The sequence below is a fragment of the Acipenser ruthenus genome, chromosome 11 (genome assembly GCF_902713425.1).
Source record: "Acipenser ruthenus chromosome 11, fAciRut3.2 maternal haplotype, whole genome shotgun sequence".
NCBI classification, from domain to species: Eukaryota; Metazoa; Chordata; class Actinopteri; order Acipenseriformes; family Acipenseridae; genus Acipenser; species Acipenser ruthenus.
In genome coordinates this window covers 35,673,323-35,691,838 of record NC_081199.1, presented here as the reverse complement: position 1 = coordinate 35,691,838, position 18,516 = coordinate 35,673,323, and the positions used below count along the sequence as shown (strand labels likewise).

Sequence of the window (18,516 nt, the reverse complement as noted above, 5' to 3'; positions counted from 1 at the left end):
ATTGTGTGTTAGTACCTTTTAATATGTTACATCAAAAAGGAACGTTTAAGTAATCCCGTTTTCACGAGGTTACTGTTATGTATACTTTTCTTTGTGGATCTTAAAACCCAGATTATCTCTTATTTACTCTAGTTTAAAGTACAAAAGCCAGATAGAGTGAGTTTAAACTGACTATTTGTGATATTATTATTCACTGAGATACGTCACAACAACTTAAGGGAGCCGAGGGGCGTGTTTTTATAGTGTTTTCACTAACTAACACGCTTGTTGAAATACAGCAAGGAGATCAAACAACAGTTAACAGCATTACTTTTGTTTCACAACAATATTTAAAACTTACTGTTACATATTAATAAATAAAATAATAAGTGCCCATATATCTCGCGTAACCGTCTTTTCACTCATTTAATCGGTACTCAAACTAATATGAAAGCTTAAAAAAATCCTCCAAACATGTTATGAAAAGTTATCAACACCTGTTACATTCAAAACATGAAAAACGTGATTTCAAAAGATATGTTTGTCCTGCGACTTGGTTGGATCTGCCTGGCAGCATCACTCAGAACCCCTCCCCGTGGGGGTGTGGCGCGTGTGAGCTTCAGTTTAAATGTTGTGCCTTGTGTTCAACAAAGTTCAGAAAGGGCTAATCAGTGGTTTAAATTGCTTGGTAAAGCAGTGACAACATTTAACTGAGTTGGAGGCACACATTGGATATACCATGGAGGAATATGATGTAAGTACATGTTTTATCGCGTTTGCATGTTTTGCTGTAGATGGTTTGACACGTTTGTATTATTTTTTTTTACTTATGTTAAGGTACTGGTATTTGTAGAGAAAACGTACGATATCTAAATATATTCGTATTAAGAAATCTGTCGTCATAAAATGAGACCTACATAACAATTGTCAATAAACGAATGCATAAGTTATACAAATTTCTTTAAGAACAAATACTGTAGTTTATTGTGGTACGACGTCCTGCAACAATCACAAGGGGCATCTGTGTTCCCGTTGTTCCAACCGTTCTCATCTGTTCTGTTATAAGGGAATGTGCCAGATTTATTCAACTTCTGTTTGGTGGAAATTTTGCACATTAAAAAAAAAAAAAAAAAAAACCAACAAAAAACCTTTTTTAATGGAGTCGAAGAAAGATCTATCAAGACTAATCTCTAGACCTGCAGATTCGGGAGTGCCAGTTTTTAACTAGCTATATTTGTGCGTTTTGTTTTTAGCGCTGTTCCGCTGTGTAGCGTGATACGTTTGCCTTTTCTTTTAGAGCGCGATGTTTAAAAGTTGCTACACGAGGTGTCAATACATTGGAATTATTAAAAAATAAAATAAATAAATAAAATGTGCTTTTACATATTCACTAAAATAATGCGTTTATTATTTGACGCCTTTATCCAAGGCGACTTACAGAGACTAGGGTGTGTGAACTATGCATCAGCTGCAGAGTCACTTACAAGTTACTACGTCTCACCCGAAAGACGGAGCATAAAGAGGTTAAGTGATTTGCTCAGGGTCACACAATGACTCAGAGGTTTAGGTTGGATTTGAACCGGGGATCCTCTGGTTACAAGCCCGTTTCTTTAACCACGGGACCACACAGCCTCCTTTAGTTTAGTTACCTGTGCTTATTTCAGAAGTCTTGTGTTTATAATAATATAAGTTGTATTGGTACTAATAAAACATATTTTTTTTCTTTTGTCTTTTCCAGAGCTGGTCAGTAGACATCTCAGATGAAAATAATACAGAATGGTCTGCCTCTGGTGACTATAGCCAATATGATGAAGTGTGCAGCAGAGAAAACGGTGATCTCAAGAAGGTTTTTCTGCCCATTGTCTATGCCATCATTTTTGTAATGGGCATTGTTGGTAATGGCCTGGTAGTCATTGTAATGGGCTATCAAAAAAAGTCAAAAACTATGACAGATAAGTACAGGCTGCATCTTTCAATTGCAGACCTTCTGTTTGTTCTCACTCTTCCTTTCTGGGCTGTAGATGCAGCCAGCAGTTGGTACTTTGGCGGTTTTCTTTGCAAGATCGTCACTAGTATCTACACTATCAACCTGTATAGCAGTGTCCTCATTTTGGCTTTTATCAGTCTTGATCGATACTTGGCTGTAGTGCGTGCAACTAATAGCCAGAAACCCAGAAGGCTGCTGGCTGAGAAGGTCATTTATGTGGGTGTTTGGCTTCCTGCTGCTCTCCTCACAGTGCCAGACTTGGTGTTTGCCCAGGTACATGATGAAGGAACCCGAATGATGTGTGACCGCGCCTACCCTACTGAGTCAAGCTACATCTGGATGACTGTCTTCAGGTTTCAGCACATCTTTGTTGGATTAGTGCTCCCAGGTCTGGTCATTTTGACCTGCTACTGTATCATCATCTCCAAGCTCTCCCAAGGTTCCAAGGGCCTGCAAAAACGCAGAGCCTTGAAAACCACAATCATTCTCATTCTTGCCTTCTTCATCTGCTGGCTGCCGTACTGCACTGCCATATTGGTTGACACCTTGACGCTGCTCAACGTTATCCAGCACAGCTGCACCTTCCAACACCATATGGAAACATGGATTTTTGTTACTGAAGCTCTGGCTTACTTCCACTGCTGTCTCAATCCAATTTTGTATGCTTTCCTGGGAGTGAAGTTCAAGAAATCAGCCAAGAGTGCATTGACTGTCAACAGCAGAGGGTCAAGCTTAAAAATATTGTCCAAGAACAAACGAGGAGGGCTTTCCTCAGTTTCCACCGAGTCCGAGTCTTCAAGTTTCCAGTCCAGCTAACAGACTTGTTCATTCAGTAATGAAAGACATTTTAAAAGACTTGCATGTCAAAAAAGGACTGACTACATTTTGAACTGTATATAGTTTATCTTGTTTTATATTTTTTTTGTTAATGCCTCTATTGTACAAATGTGTTCTATTTAATTTTGCTTACATTATTTCCATTTGTCCTAAAAGAACTCCACGTTATCCAGGCAGAGCCTGTGGGCCATTGATTGGTCATCTTAAACCTGTGTACATAATCATGTTATCTGACCTGTATACCATTCCTTAAAAATAATTAAAAATTCATATACCATGTTTTGCCGTTATCTGAGACATGTGATGCTCCTTAAAATTGTGTTGCCAGCTTTAGACCCAGTAGTAGAGTATGATACTTCAGATTCACTTTAAAAAATAAATAAATAAATAAATAATAAAGTTCAGATTTTTTTTAGCACTTAAAGCCATCTCTTTTAATATAGATAATATTTATTTATGTAGTTTACACAACGTTATGGAAAGTGTTTTGCTGAAGTTCAACTCATTTCAAGTTGCTGCAGTCTGTTCATGGTAAATGTTAATAAAACACAAATAATTAAACAAAGCATTGAATGTCTCCTTTCTTAAACCAAATACCAACTATTTAGTTTTTGTAAGTTGTGATATGAATACATGTTTGGCAGGAGCTGTAGAAGAATTTGAAGTAACCACACCTTAGTTACATCATAGAAAACATGCTCATATTCTCAAAATCAGGAATCACACCAAGGAATCGACAGACTTTCAAAGATTTTTAAGTGTAATATGCATTTCAAAGATGTTAAACACCTCTTCTCATGTTGAAAAAAATGCAAGTGATGTTTTTGTATTTAAAAAAAAAAAAAAAAACTTTAAAAGCCTGTGTGACTCAGAGAGGGCAATACGTTTGGACTGGTATGAGGAAGAACAAACCCCTTAACTCTTCTGCTTATGTTATAGGGAAAGGTTGGTATATCCCCACATCACTATTTTAGCTCTAATAACTTCCCCAAATTAGTAAAAGCCATTAAACGGTACTTTCAAGAAATATTTTGCCTTAAATGTTAAGCTTGCCCTTAGTGGTGGCACACCTGTTCTCCTGAGAGTCAATCTGAGCATAGTGGAAACTCAGCGAACATAGGGATTCCCCTGAGTGGCATATATATAATGTAAACCGTTCTACAAGCGCTGCCACATGCACAAACAGAAACTACTCACTTTTACTGTTAAATACAATTCAAATATGCCACAAATAATTAAAACAGTTCCACCTGTCAAAAAAGCTCTAAGTTACTGCTCTATAGCTAAATATGGCTATTACCATTACTGCTATGAAACCACAAATATTTTTCGTTGTATTATTGGTAGAACAATTCATTTTCCCGTTAAACTTCACACAGGCTTCCTGTTTGATATGGAACCCTTGCACTTGCATGACTGTTCTATGATGAAGGGGAGCCTGATATCCCACCATGACACAGAGCAGATAAAAAAAATAAGCTATGTACCTCTGGGATTTTGTTTTTAATTTTATCCAACATAAGTTTCCTCCTTGTAACCTTCTATTCCTCTTTTCTCCTGCCAGTTGTTATCGGCATTAATTAGAAATCTGGATCAAATTTAATCATTCATCTCTCTCTGCTCACTCAGTTATTAAAAACAAATGCCATCAAACGTCTTGGATCTGGTGATGTTCTCATTGTTCTTTCCATACTGTTTTAACTCCTCTCTAATTTTCGTTTGACGATCTCCCCATGATTCACAAAGGCTGTATTACATGTTAGAATAAGTTACAGCCCTAAAACATAAAAAAAGAATAGTTCAAGAGGGTAAATGCATTCAAACATCTTCAACAATACCTGGGCAGGAAAGAACTTGTGTTTACAACATCCATTAGCAATTAGTTATCTTCTATGAGGTGAACTCGTAGCTTGACCTGAAGTGCACAGTGGGATTGTGGTGGGGTTCATTAAGGTCAGGATGTTTATCCTGCTAACGGGTCTCACCATATGTATCAGATTCTATTAAGTTTATGGAGGCATTGTTGCATATACATTGAGTAACATGAACAGCTAGCTCCTAGTGTTTCCTTTGAGTAGGTGCCCATTATTAAGTTTTTTATATTGTTTTGGCTAGGAAATGACTATTAAGAAACTTTTCCTGTGCTTGGGCCAACATTGTTTAGTGCAGATTTTTTTTTTTTTTAATTATTATTATTGTGCACAACTTTAAAAAATGTAGGTCCTAATGTTTAATTTGGATTTAGACTAAATATTGCCTACTTGTGCCTCAGGTATAACACTTGTACATGGAAACCCCATGGCAGATGCTGATTTTGAAACCACATGGCTGAGTATTGATTTTCCACTGGCAGTTTTAAATTTAAAGTAACTGCTTTCACACTCAACATATCATGGTTCCTCTGAAGGTTATTTCCATATTATTAATGTGGAATGCGTAAGACACCAGAATTTACAATAAACAGTAAACCGTTTTGCCCAGGGTAGGTTTTATGTGGATGGTAGTCACATAGTCAGCACAACAGTTGATGACTTTGGCTCCAGGCCCTCATCAAAAAGGATGTCAATCTGGTAAAGCATTTTGAATAAATACATACATTTACCTCCAGCTGTCCAAAGTAAGAGCTGCATGCGGTAAGGGACTGGATACACTTACCTTCTGATTTATTATTCAAGCCTAGCATATCAACTTTCAAAGGCTCATTACTATGTTGCCGGAAATCCTTGAACAAGTTTTCAAAATATATTGACCACTGAATCTACTGTTTCAATGGCTTTTCAGAAGATTTAGGAGTCATTTAAAAAAAAATCCTGGTGGAAGTTGCTGAATATTCTCAATAGCCATTCCTCTTTAAAAGCAGTCTTTTGGCTTCACTTGGTCATTACTGTCATTGAATCATTGTGACAGTTATTTTGACCCACAGGAATCTAGCAGCCATTTATTTTCAAAACATGTGTGGATCACAGCCACACTGTCAAATAAAATAAGTTGCTATGTAGCAGTACTAAACAGAAACTAGTACACTTTTTTGACAATCATTTAACCTAGGTGTCCAAAATTAAATAATTATAGCTGAAACATTTGCCAAAGAATGCCATTAGTTTATGTAAGTATTGCTACATACATACAGTATCTTACCATTGGGTGTTAGAAAATTATAAATGTCTAACTTCAGACATGTGAGGACAAAGAAGGTGCAGCTGGGGCTGGGGTCAAGACTGTCATGAAGGGGGGATACCTGATGCAAAACACACCGTTAAACAATATTTTGACATTTTTAACAAAGGGGGGGGGGGGAGGTCCAGACCCCCATGACCCCCTCCCCGCCCCCATCCCCCAGATCCGCCCATGTGTACACATTTCACTCATTAGGAAGTACATACATAGTTTGTATGTACATACATAGATAGTTTGTAAGTACACAATCCATAGGAAAAATGATTTGAATAAAACACAGGACTGTACACATTTGTTAAAACAAAAACATAGACATAGATCACAATTAAGAGAGAATCATTTCAGAACACACAGAAACTTTCCAGTAAACTTTAAAGGCTGGTTTCACAGATCCCGATTAGCACTAATTCTGGACTACATAATGTTATCTTAGGTACGGTAGTCCAGTCATAAAATATAAAGTCATAACAAAGTATGGTAAAGCATTAAGAAACATGGTATTGTATAGATAAATACGATAAAGCATAGTATAATTACAGTGCAAATACATTTCTATGGACTTAGCCTGTAGCCCTTTTTAACCAGTCATGGGCCAACAAATGCCCTTTCACTTGCTCTGGAGCCATCAAAATTGCTTTAAGTATAAATATTAGGTACTAGGAGAAACAGTGGTAAAGAGAAAGCAGTCTTAAAAATGTAATCTACCATAACATAATCAAATACAGTAATGTATGTTATGCAGAAATCAGAAATAAGCAATCAAATTTAAATACCTCTTATGTGCAGTCGGAATCTCCAAAGACAGAGATAGTAGTAGATGATTATTAAATCACTCAGAAAATATTTTGTTTAAAAAATCCAAGCATTAAAAACATAAGAACATAAGAAAGTTTACAAACGAGAGGAGACAATTCATCTTGCTCGTTTGGTTGTTTGGTTGTTAGTAGCTTATTGATCCCAGAATCTCATCAAGCAGCTTCTTGAAGGATACTTGAAGGATGTCAGCTTCAACAACGTTACTGGGGAGTTGGTTCCAGACCCTCACAATTCTCTGTGTAAAAAAGTGCCTCCTATTTTCTGTTCTGTATGCCCCTTTATCTAATCTCCATTTGTGACTCCTGGTCCTTGTTTCTTTTTTCATGTCGAAAAAGTCCCTTGGGTTGACATTTTCAATACCTTTTAGAATTTTGAATGCTTGACTCAGATCGCCGCGTAGTCTTCTTTGTTCAAGACTGAATAGATTCAGTTCTTTAAGCCTGTCTGCAGATGACATGCCTTTTAAATCCGGAATAATTTTGGTCGCATTTCTTTGCACTCTTTCTAGAGCACCAATATCCTTTTTGTAGCAAGGTGACCAGAACTGAACATAATATTCTAGATGAGGTCTTACTAATACATTGTAAAGTTTTAACATTACTTCCTTTGATTAAATTCAACACTTTTCACTATATATCCAAGCATCTTGTTGGCCTTTTTTATAGCTTCCCCACATCGTCTAGATGAAGACATTTCTGAGTCAACATAAATGCCTAGGTCTTTTTCAGATTCCTTCTTCAATATCAGTGTCTCCCTTATGACATTTATAATGCACATTTTTATTGCCTGCATGCAGTACCTTACACTTTTCTCTATTAAATGTCATTTGCCATGTGTCTGCACAGTTCTAAATGCTGTCTAGATCATTTTGAATGACCTTTGCTGCTGCAACAGTGTTTGCCACTCCTCCTATTTTTATGTCGTCTGAAAATTTAACAAGTTTGCTTACTATACCAGAATCTAAGTCATTCATGTGGATTAGGAATAGCAGAGGACCTAATACTGATCCCTGTGGTACTCCACTGGTTACCTCGCTCCAATTTGACGTTTCTCCTCTAACCAGTACTTTCTGTTTTCTACATGTTAACCACTCCCTAATCCATGTACATGCATTTCCTTAAATCCCTACTGCGTTCAGTTTGAGAATTAATCTTTTATGTGGGACTTTGTCAAAAGCTTTCTGGAAATCTAAATAAACCATGTCATATACTTTGCAGTTATCCATTGTCGATGTTGCATCCTCAAAAAAATCAAGCAGGTTAGTTAGACATGATCTCCCTTTCCTAAAACCATGCAGACTATCTCCAAGGATACTGTTACCATATAGGTAATTGTCCATTTTGGATCTTATTATAGTTTCCATAAGTTTACATATAATAGAAGTCAGGCTTATTGGTCTGTAGTTACCTGGTTTGGTTTTGTCTCCCTTTTTGTGGATCGGTATCACATTTGCAATTCTCCAGTCTGTCTGTACAACCCCTGTGTCAAGAGACTGTTGCATGATCTTGGTTAGCGATTTGTAAATAACTTCTTTCATTGGGAGGATCTCATCATTTTGGGATGTAATTATTTTGCACCTCTAGTACTACATTTTTAAAAAACAGCCATCCTTATATTGTGGATGTTTTCTCTATTTTACTCCAATTTACTACTGTTAGTCTCTGTTTCATACCTTCATAGTTTGCCTTTCTAAAATTGTAAACCTTAGCTTTAGTCATTACTTTTTGGGTTTTAAAACTTCTGTTTTAGTTATTCTGTCTTCATTATTTGAAAAGACTAAATCAAGGCATGCCTCCCCTCCAGTCGGTGCCTTGACAAATTGCGTTAGGAAGCAGTCATTTGTCATTTCCACCATTTCAATTTTGTCTGTTGTGCTCCGCATCAGGTTTTCCCATTTTATACGGGGGAAGTTGAAATCCCCCATTAATATGGCTTCTTCTTTGCTGCACAAATTTCTAATGTCATTGTATAACAGATTATTTTGCATGCTCCTTTTATTATGCCCTTTGAATTTTTGTCCATTATTCTGACCCATATTGATTCTGCATTGTTTTTTCCTTCCAGATTTAACACCTGGGCTTCAAGACTATTTTTGTTGCATAGCGCTACCCCTCTTTCCTATACAGTGTATACCCACTAAATATTATATTCGTCTTTATTACTCTCAGATAACCAAGTTTCTGTAACACCTATCACATCGTAATTACTGTACTTGTTAGTGCAGTAGTTTCAAGTTCTAACATTTTGTTTCACAGACTTCTAGCATTTAGATAAATACATTTAATGACTTACCTGAGTTGTTGCCCTTGTTTTGATGTAGTCTCCCTTCTGTTTTTTTTTGTTGATTCCTGTGTGCAGAGCTTTTGAGTTTTACAGCCCATGTAAAAAGACAGACAGGTTTTATTTGAAGCAGGCTAATCATATTGTAATGTAAGTAAATAGAAAGGCACTGCTGACTCCTGAGCTGATATAATCCCAGGTGTCTTTCTTTATGAATAGATAAAGAAACAAGGTGCCCTGGAGAGTACTGCTTATTAACAGCCTTACATTTTACACACAAACAAAAATCACTGTGAATCCAGTTTCATTATTTTTAATGAACAAAATGTTAGACAAAAAAAAACCTCTATATTTGCATATTGTGAATGGTTTGTGTTTTATCTACATTCATGGGTGTGGATAGTTAATAGTCTATAAATATGAAATGTAATTGGAGAGATACAATACACTGTAGGAGTAATATATGTTTTTGCATAAGCACCACATAACTTACTTTTGGATCACTATACTGGTAAAACAAGAACATAAAAAAACAGTACTACAGAATGGGCAACGGTTAGTGAGTAAAACAATGCTTAGTTGTTAAACCGACCACAGTATGAAAACGGTTATGTGTTAACACGAATCACAACTTGAAAAAAAAAAAAACAACAACATAAAATTCCAAGTATTTGACGTCAAAGGAAGTAAAACCTGCATATTAATGACTCACAGTTTCAAGTATGTAAGAAAAGGGAGGTGAACTAAAGCATGTCATTGGGCTTTAAAGCTTCAGGAAGACACAAATAGGGTATTGTGGATTGAGCTGGACTTTTTGGTGGCTGAACATACAATATTAATATGCTTTACCATACCTTGCTATTCTTTACAATGTTTTATTACACTTTGCTATGCTTTTACTATGGTACATTTTTTATAAGGGGCACTGATAACCCTCGTCTTTTTGGTTCTCAACCCAAGTTATGCCCTTTGACCTCAAGATATTGTGACCCTCACCTACAAAATTTTGTAGACTTAATAATAAAGCCTTTAGAAGATTTCTGTCCACATGTTATTATTTTATCTGTGCATACATCCTTATCAATTGCTGGACAAAAGCCATCCTATTTCAGCACCAATCCTATTATGAATTAACAGTTCAAATATCCATTCTGTTTGCTAGCAGAAAATGAGCTCAACTTTTACTTGCACCATTTGTATTTATGTACAAATGAACATTTTCTTTTCTATGATTAATATGAGTTGTAGACATTGGTGTTCAAGATGTTTGAAGTATATAAACTGTTACATGTTATAAAAGCATAAATCATGTTTTAGCATATGGTGCATTTTTTTCAAACTTCCTTTTTTTAGGGCTGTTGAAAATGACATAAGACCACAGACGGATGGGTAGTGGCTGTGTTGGTTAATATGTGTACAGTACAGTTGCTTAGACATACTGTATGAACCTTAAAGTACATGGTATACAAAACAGGATGAACTCTGCCCACTAAACAGGATGAACTCATGCCCATTAAACTACTCTATTTGACCCATGTTTTCACATGCTTTTCATGGCAGCACTTGTACCTAGAAGTTGAAAACTGTGTTAGATGCTACTGATTTTTGGATACCATTCAAAAATAGATACAACAGGTCAGGGTCAGATGTGGTCATTTTCACCTAATTTGAAAAAGATTTAGCTCCCAAATGTAATTGATGCAACAATTTAGCAACAGTTTCACACCTTTTCAGCAACTATTTATCAACCAATAGAACAGCTGTGCAAAGTGCTGCTGTGTACCCTATTCACACTACCTAAACAATGCATGACCATCACATATTGAAAACACGATTGTGAATAAAGCGAATGTGAATAATGTGGTTTCAACACATGCTAATAGTGCATGTCTTAGGTGATGTGGATAGGTTATTAGTTAAGCAGTTGTCAGTAAGGATAACAACAGATGAGAGTGCATTCGGGGACCAGACAAATTACACTTCCATTTAAACCAGGGTGGGCAACTTTGACTCTTCCAGGAGACAGATTTGATCCACTCATGTTCTTAATTGTTTAACTGAACCAGTCTCAAAGCAGTTATTTCATTATACCTGTTATACCTGCTGTAGAATAGATCTCTAGTACTGGATTGCCCAACTATGATTTAAACTGAACAGTTGCCTTTGTTTTTCAAATAAATATAAAAAAATAACAAATGATACATATGCCTGCATCAGAGGTCTAACAAACTGTTCCCATTCCCATTTTCTATACCTACCTCTTTAAATGGTTTTAGTTCAACCTTTTTTCTTACAAGGTAAATTAACTCGAAACACTTGAAAGTAACCATAACCTGGTAGTCTGCAGACCCCCTAAAGCACTTCGTGCTGCACATATTTTTTTCCAGATGAAATAACCCCTGTGTCATTTACCCCTAACTGCAAAATGACTCAGTCACTGAAAAGTCTATCTATACAGTCAGAGAAAAGTGTATTACAAGGTGTGACGCTTTTTAGACACATGCCCTGCATAAGTTGGGTCAGTGGTTGGTTACATGGGGGACTAATATCTTAGAAACCTGAGGGTCATTCTAAACCAGGTTTTTACAGGTACAGTGTATAATTAAAATAATTAACTGCTTTGAGACATGGATGTTTTTTTTTTTATTGATTCAATTTACAAATTAGGAAAATGTCTGGAACACATACGTGGCCCAAGGGCCGGAATTGCCCATCCTTTTCTAGGCAGGTTTCTGGCATAAATTCTCATATCACACATTACCATGCAGTACTCTCGCTAACCGTATCATTACAGCATTAACAACCATAAACCCAATACTAATTATTATTAACAGTTACTACTGGCACAAGTCCATGTGATGCAAAAAACTACAAGTATGAACACTAGGCTAAAATCATAACCCTACACCTCTTATGCATCAACTTTAGTGAATATTTAGTAGAGGAACTTTTATTTTGTCTGGTGTTTCTGTCCGGAACAACAGGAAGGTTGCACTAGGAAACGAGTTCTTCTCCATGTCTGATCTGCAAGGGTTGAGGTATAGTTTTGGTATAGCAATTAACATTTAAGTGTATTGTTTTTTAAAAAAAATAGGAACGACATTTTGAACTACAAGAACCATGACTAAAGAAGAAATCACCGGGTAAGAAGTAAATGACAATATGTACCACCACACACTGCGACAAGCGGTTTATATTTTTGCACTGGACTTTCAGTTTCATGCAGTTTTATTACATTACTTTTTGTTAAAACTTTCGTTGTCATCGATGACTACCTGTCAATGAATGCTTGCTGGTTGTGAAATTATGTTTAAACACTATCCCAATAGCTTTTCTAATAGATGTATATGCGTGGACATTTCTAAACTAAAAAAAAAATAAAAACAGTCCAACGACGTATGAGACCAGGGAACAGAACGCTGATACGACTCGTATAGCTTAGGACTGTAAGTCAGTATGGTGTCTGAGATGTTGATTGAAATCAACAGCGGCACATGCTGTTAAAAAAAAAAAAAAAAAAAAAAACAACAACTATATATTCATACTGTTGTTCAAGCACACTCCCTCGCTCGCATACATATTAAAATCACTGTAGGTAGTGTTATGAGCAGGAAACTAATATTGTTACAATAAACTTGATATGAGACCTTAAATACAGTTGTATGACGTATGCACTTTAGTGTGAGAATAACCGAAGTGATATCAATTTGTATCCATTGACTCCCAGTTATATTCTGGCCAGGGCATTTCAATGTGGTGATAGTAAGGGTGACAGGAGGGGTATTACTCTAAGCTATAGGTCTTCACGGGTCCAAATTAATCAACCCGACCCGACCCAATGTAAATTTATTGTTATTAGACTCGGATCCGACCCGGACCGAAAAAAGTGTAATGCTTTTCCTTTCCCCAGCTTAGCATATGCACGCATACAGTACTATTAAAGCAGTGTTTTTTCCAGTCAACCTGGAAATGTGGGGAACTACAGACAGTGTTTATTCCATCATGAACATACACAGAGGACGGTGCAATTAAATATATAATATGTGTAAAAGATACAAAGATAAATACATTATCTGAAAATCAAATGAACTCGTATGATCTCGTAAATGCGTGATTTTATTAGAAACTTAACACGAGCAAATAAATGGAATTGAGATGTAAAATGTGTGTTTTGCAAAACTTGTTCTTCTTTGTCCACAACAACAAATGATTCCCACGCCGCAGACTTGCTTTTTTTCTGTGAGCTTTTGTTCATGGAATAATTTTTCTTAACTTTCTTTCACGTCCTTCATAAACAAATCCATTACGCCGACTTTTAAGAATGAGCTAAAAGAAACACATTCGATATGGGTCACGTGTCTGCTGCTGCGCTCAGCAAGCCATGTCATGTGCTACTGGGGGAAGCCAATCCACGCAACAAGAATTAAAAACAATGATTTTTATAACGAAACTAAGAGAGCCTATTTAACAGTTATACACAGTTTATGTATAACTAACAAAATCGGACCTGACCCGACCCAACCCAAATGTTGCGTGACAATTCTGCACCCGAACACCCGTTCGGTACGGTTCGGGTCTCGTGGCCAAGTAAACCCGTGAAGACCTCTAAGCAGGTTTGACTTGTGTAAATACATGTACACACCTTTACCAGTGCCCAAATCTACACCAACTGCCTCGATGTAACACTGGAAGAGCTTTAGTCGGTCTTAAATTTTTGCATAAATACTATATGGGGTTGGTTATGTTCTCATAATTGCAGCCACTCCTGTAGTTGTGCAAGAACTACTTCCTTGAAAAAAAGAGGGTACAGCTTTAAAGCAAGTTTTATTAATTAATTTATGAATTCATATACATTCAACATGAAACCCAAACCTAACTGCTTGTTTAAATCCATCATGAATAGTAGTGGGTTCCCTCCTATGCGTTTATCAATTGTTCATGCTCTATACAAAATTATAACATGCATGCAAAAAAATTAGGAAATAGGATGGGAGTCACCAAACTTGATTCTTGGACCAAGAGGGGCTCAAATATGTAACTACTAATAGTACATTAGTAGTTACATATTTGAGCCCCTCTTGGTCCAAGAATCAAGTTTGGTGACTCCCATCCTATGCCTAAAATATATTTACATACCTTAACTGGACCAAAGATCTTTTCTGAAGTCTGAACTTTCCACCTCAAGGTTGGGCTTACTAATTTCTAACAACCAGACTTGTTTTGTTGAGAGACATGCTTTTCATACTCCTGTAAGTTGGGACAGTTAAGGTAAATGCAGAATCCAAATTTCAGCCTTGGCTATACATCTCTTATTTGTTTAGTACTGTCCCAAACCTGAATAAGTATGTGAAAAAAAAACTGTTTTTGTACATAAAGTTGTAAAGAAATACAGTTTACAATATACTCAAACTACACTTTTTAAACCCATTATGTTGAGGTTTCCAAGATATTCTAAATGTTCATGAATTACTTTTGTAAAGTTGCTAAAACTGCCAAATCTCTGTTGACAAAGTAAACCAGAGATGGTTATGGTGCTCAATTGCTTTTCCTGCATGGCTGACAAAGCTCCCTATTTAGGTTTCATATTGTTCCTGGCCTTTTGGATGTTGGTACAGTAATTGTATATAGAAATATATTATACAGAAGATAACACCAACAAGTAAGTTGTTTTCTGGGGGGAAAAAAAAGCTAGTTAGCTTTATCCTCAGGATCTAAGTACAGGAATAGAAATGAATTTGATATTGACAGTGTGGCAGCTGTGTACATTAAAAAGGCAATACTGGAAGCAGAGCTTGTGAGCCTGTAAATGTGTCCTCTGTATCTAAAGCACATAGCTGTCATTTTGTGTCCGATAGGTTCTGCTGGAGGAAGTAAACACAATTTATCAGTTTTCCCAAATTAACAGTCCAAAATAGGAAATGGTTCAATTTCCTAAACATCAAAAATACTGTATCATGACTAATAATCACCTTTTGCTTGTTGAAAGGGAATCATCCCTTTTTATAGCGTTTGCTTTTGATCTTGTAAGTGGCTTCGAAAAACATCTCCTGAAATTAGTCAATCAGTATACAATTGCTGCCCGGTCACTGAAACAGTTAATTTCCTGTTCTTTTCCTTGTAAATTAGCCTGTGATGTTAAGCAGGCTGTAGTTCCTAATATGATGACTCTCCAACAGTAGCAATAACAAATATAAAACCAAGCATTAGGATGGCCATTCAGGTCAAGACCATAGAGGTCAGAGTTCATGATGAGGTGATTCATTTATATTCTTCCATTAGTTTTAAATTTTTGTTTATCGGTGGCACCAGTCAATATTGTAGATGTACACATTTCAGCCTAGTTAACAAGGACAGATGATCTTTACCAGTTTCAAGATCCATAAGGGAATAATCTGGATAGTGATAAACTCAACTCCTTAGAATTTTGTATTCTCACAGAAATCCTGTTTCCTCGTATATGAAGTCATTCCCAGGTTAAGATTGAGAGGAGTATAAAGTAGAGGTGTTAATAATGTAAAGTTTAATGTACGTTTAACCGTTGTCCTACATAATGCATTTATATGATAACCTACAGCATTTATACAGCAGAAAGTAGTAAAGTTTGAATGTTTAGAATATTCAATAGAATCGAACACCGTTACTTTGAAGCACATGATGATTAACACAATAGCCTGACTACCATGGTGGACGGGGCAGGGTAGTTGTTCTTGCACCGGGAGGGACAATGGTGCTGAATCTCTGCATCTGCTGCATTCTTTTGTGCCCTCAAAAACACAATCTGTGAACTCAGTGGGAGACAGACTTCTGATGCACATAATACATTGGTATTCTTCCACTTTTGTGTTCTATACAGAGTTTTGGGCAGAGGAGAAAAGTTTAAAACCAGTTAACAGGTGGTATAAAAGGTTCAGCTGAAGAAAGATTTGTGAAGAGGCACCTGCTAAAGTAATTGTGCTGCCGTCTTCCTTGCACCTGGGACTGCTGTGCAGACGTCGTTCTCATGCAAATGTTTGTTTCCTTCAGGAATCATTTAGTCAGCACCTTCTAAACTTAGAAACTCGAGATGTTTATCTTCCTGTTGCAGCATTACTGATAATATTAATTAGGCTGTTGTCTGTTGTTTCTGCTGAAACACATATAGTTTAGTACAAGTTTTGTTATATAATATATTGCAATGTAAATTGCAGAACACTAGATGCACCACTAGTTAAAGTTTTAAGGCTTGGTTTGTATGCCCCCATGAGCCTAATTGTGTAAATAACGTGATCGTGTTACAGAAGAGAGTCATAGCAACATTTAGAAGCATTTGTTTTGTCTGTTTTTTCAAAAATTTCTCATAAAATGAGGTAGTGTGATCAAGGGGTTCGATCTGAGACCTGAACTGTGAGGTCCTGTTTTATTTAAATAGGCTGTGCCCATTAACGGTTTCTTTTTTAGACTTTGGAATATCAACTAGATAACTCCACACAGCACTTGTCATGAAGTGCAGTGTTTTTTTTTTTTTTGTATTACATATTTTCCCTTTTTAATTTTTTTTGTTTTTTGTTTCATGCAGTTACTTCAGTCTCATACAGGGGTGGTCAGGTAAAATATAGGCTACCTTATTGTAATGATTAAAATCAACTCTCTTGTTTGCTCGGAGGCATTTCAAACTAGACTACCCACTTCACATTGGTAGAGCTAAGTTTTTGAAAACAATACGGATATAGGTTGGGTTGAAGTTGGAAGTGTACAATACATTTAACCAACTTGGCTAAAAACTTCCTACAGGAAGTATAATAAATAGACTTGGAAGTTTACATTTGTTTTGTTTTTTTTGTCTTCCTGTTACAGTGCAGAGGAACTGCAGGCACAATCAAAGAAAGCCGTCAAGAAACAGCAGAAGGAAGCTGAGAAAGCCGCTAAGAAAGCTGAAAAGCAAGCAAAGTTGGTTAGTATGTAAAAAAAACTTCATACACTTAACAGCTGTGATGTGACGTTGGCACGAAAAGGAAAATGCCATGTGTTTACAAACTAAAAGGATGCTTATTGTTTTTCTATTCCTGTGCTCTCAGACCTGTTTTGTCCGACAAGGCTGTTTATTGCTAGAAATGGGATTACAAGGCACGGAATCAGTAAACAACAATGCTGTCTCTACCTTGCTTGCCTAGGGCCTCAAGTGTACCTGACAAAAGAAACGGTCTAGTACAGTAAATTATTAAAAACAAGTTTTTACTGAGTTAAAATAATAAAGATAACCTTGTAAAGCTGGTTCTAATGTTGCAGTTTTAAATGTCTTCCAAATAATGGGCCCATTTTTTTTTAAATATAGGAATTCTGACTAAAAATAGTTATACAAATGAAACATTTTTAAATGTATATGAAAAATGCAGCGCACAGAGGTTTATCTGGACTTTATATTCAATCCATCACTGATCTTTTTTTCCCCCCAGTTAAAAAAAAAGACCCCTTTTTTAGGCGTTTATGCAGCTTTTTAAAAAGTTAAACTAGTTTAAGAAAAGATTTTAAAAGTTCTACTTTGAAATTATTTCAATTGAAAAAATAAAGCAACTGCTTGTAATTGATCTTTCCTTTCTTTCAATTGTCTTTAGGCAGCCGAGCAGCAAAGCACTGATGAAGAGGTCAGTGTCCTTGAACAATCTGCAGCCATTCAGCCTCTGAGAGCAAATCAGCAAATAGTTGACTGACTTTGTGTACTAAGCAGATAAATCCCTGCAGACGTAACATTAGTAAATAAGTTTTTTCTAGCTATAACCAGTTCACATGTTTAAAAGATGTTCTCCCCTGCTGTTCACATATATTTTAGAAAATATTGTTCTCGATTGTAATACACCTTCTGCCTCATGTAAGTTACTTCTACGGTCATTTTGAAGCTTAGTATCCTGTTTTTTGATAATGTCCTAAGGACTGCAAGAGAACAATGACATACCATTCATATTTAAAAGATGTTCTTTAACTGTGTTAAATAATAGTACAGTACATTGTAATAAAAGCACTATTTAACCATGGCTTCCAACTACAGCTTTTTATGAGGGAGAACCAGTCTTTGCAATCAGTTTTGTATGCATATATCATTCCCTGCCTTTGACAATGTCTGTTTATTGTTCTTCGTGTATTGCTGTTATGCAGGACTTTGCAAAGGATAGATATGGGCTGTCTCCACTGGTTCAGTCACAGCACAAACTAGGTCAGTAGTTTTGTATTGTATTTAGCGGAGTGCTCTCTAATACAAGGCATTGATTTGCAATTTGGATGTTGCATCACCTTTATTTTTTTTCCAAAAAATAGTTTTTGTGTTTTTTTTTTTTTTTACTGTAAACACCACTGGGGTCAACTACGTTTTTAAACAAATTTTGAACTGATATTTCATAAAAAAAAATGATTGGCTCTGTGTATTCCATACAAGTTCAGTTATATATAAAATGTCACAGGAATTTCTA

The 18,516-nt window shown here is 36.2% G+C and overlaps 2 protein-coding genes across 3 annotated transcripts in view; both read left to right on the top strand.

The window, feature by feature from the left end:
- Positions 1–564: 564 nt before the first annotated feature.
- Positions 565–3,368, top strand: LOC117426295 (C-X-C chemokine receptor type 4-like). Its single transcript, XM_034043736.3, has 2 exons — positions 565–733; positions 1,718–3,368. The coding sequence occupies exons 1-2, from the start codon at positions 719–721 to the stop codon at positions 2,780–2,782; spliced, it is 1,080 nt and encodes a 359-aa protein (XP_033899627.1). The 5' UTR covers positions 565–718; the 3' UTR covers positions 2,783–3,368.
- Positions 3,369–11,993: 8,625 nt separating this feature from the next.
- Positions 11,994–18,516, top strand: part of LOC117427165 (aspartate--tRNA ligase, cytoplasmic-like) — a 29,838-nt gene continuing 23,315 nt past the window's right edge. The window contains exons 1-4 of one of the 2 annotated variants that reach the window (XM_034045580.3): positions 11,994–12,114; positions 16,910–17,006; positions 17,668–17,697; positions 18,206–18,263. In XM_034045580.3, coding sequence (XP_033901471.1) covers positions 12,092–12,114; positions 16,910–17,006; positions 17,668–17,697; positions 18,206–18,263 — 208 coding nt within the window. In that variant the 5' untranslated portion in view covers positions 11,994–12,091. Of the gene's footprint in view, positions 12,220–16,909; positions 17,007–17,667; positions 17,698–18,205; positions 18,264–18,516 lie in introns of both variants that reach the window. The other variant, XM_034045578.3, reaches the window with a different exon arrangement.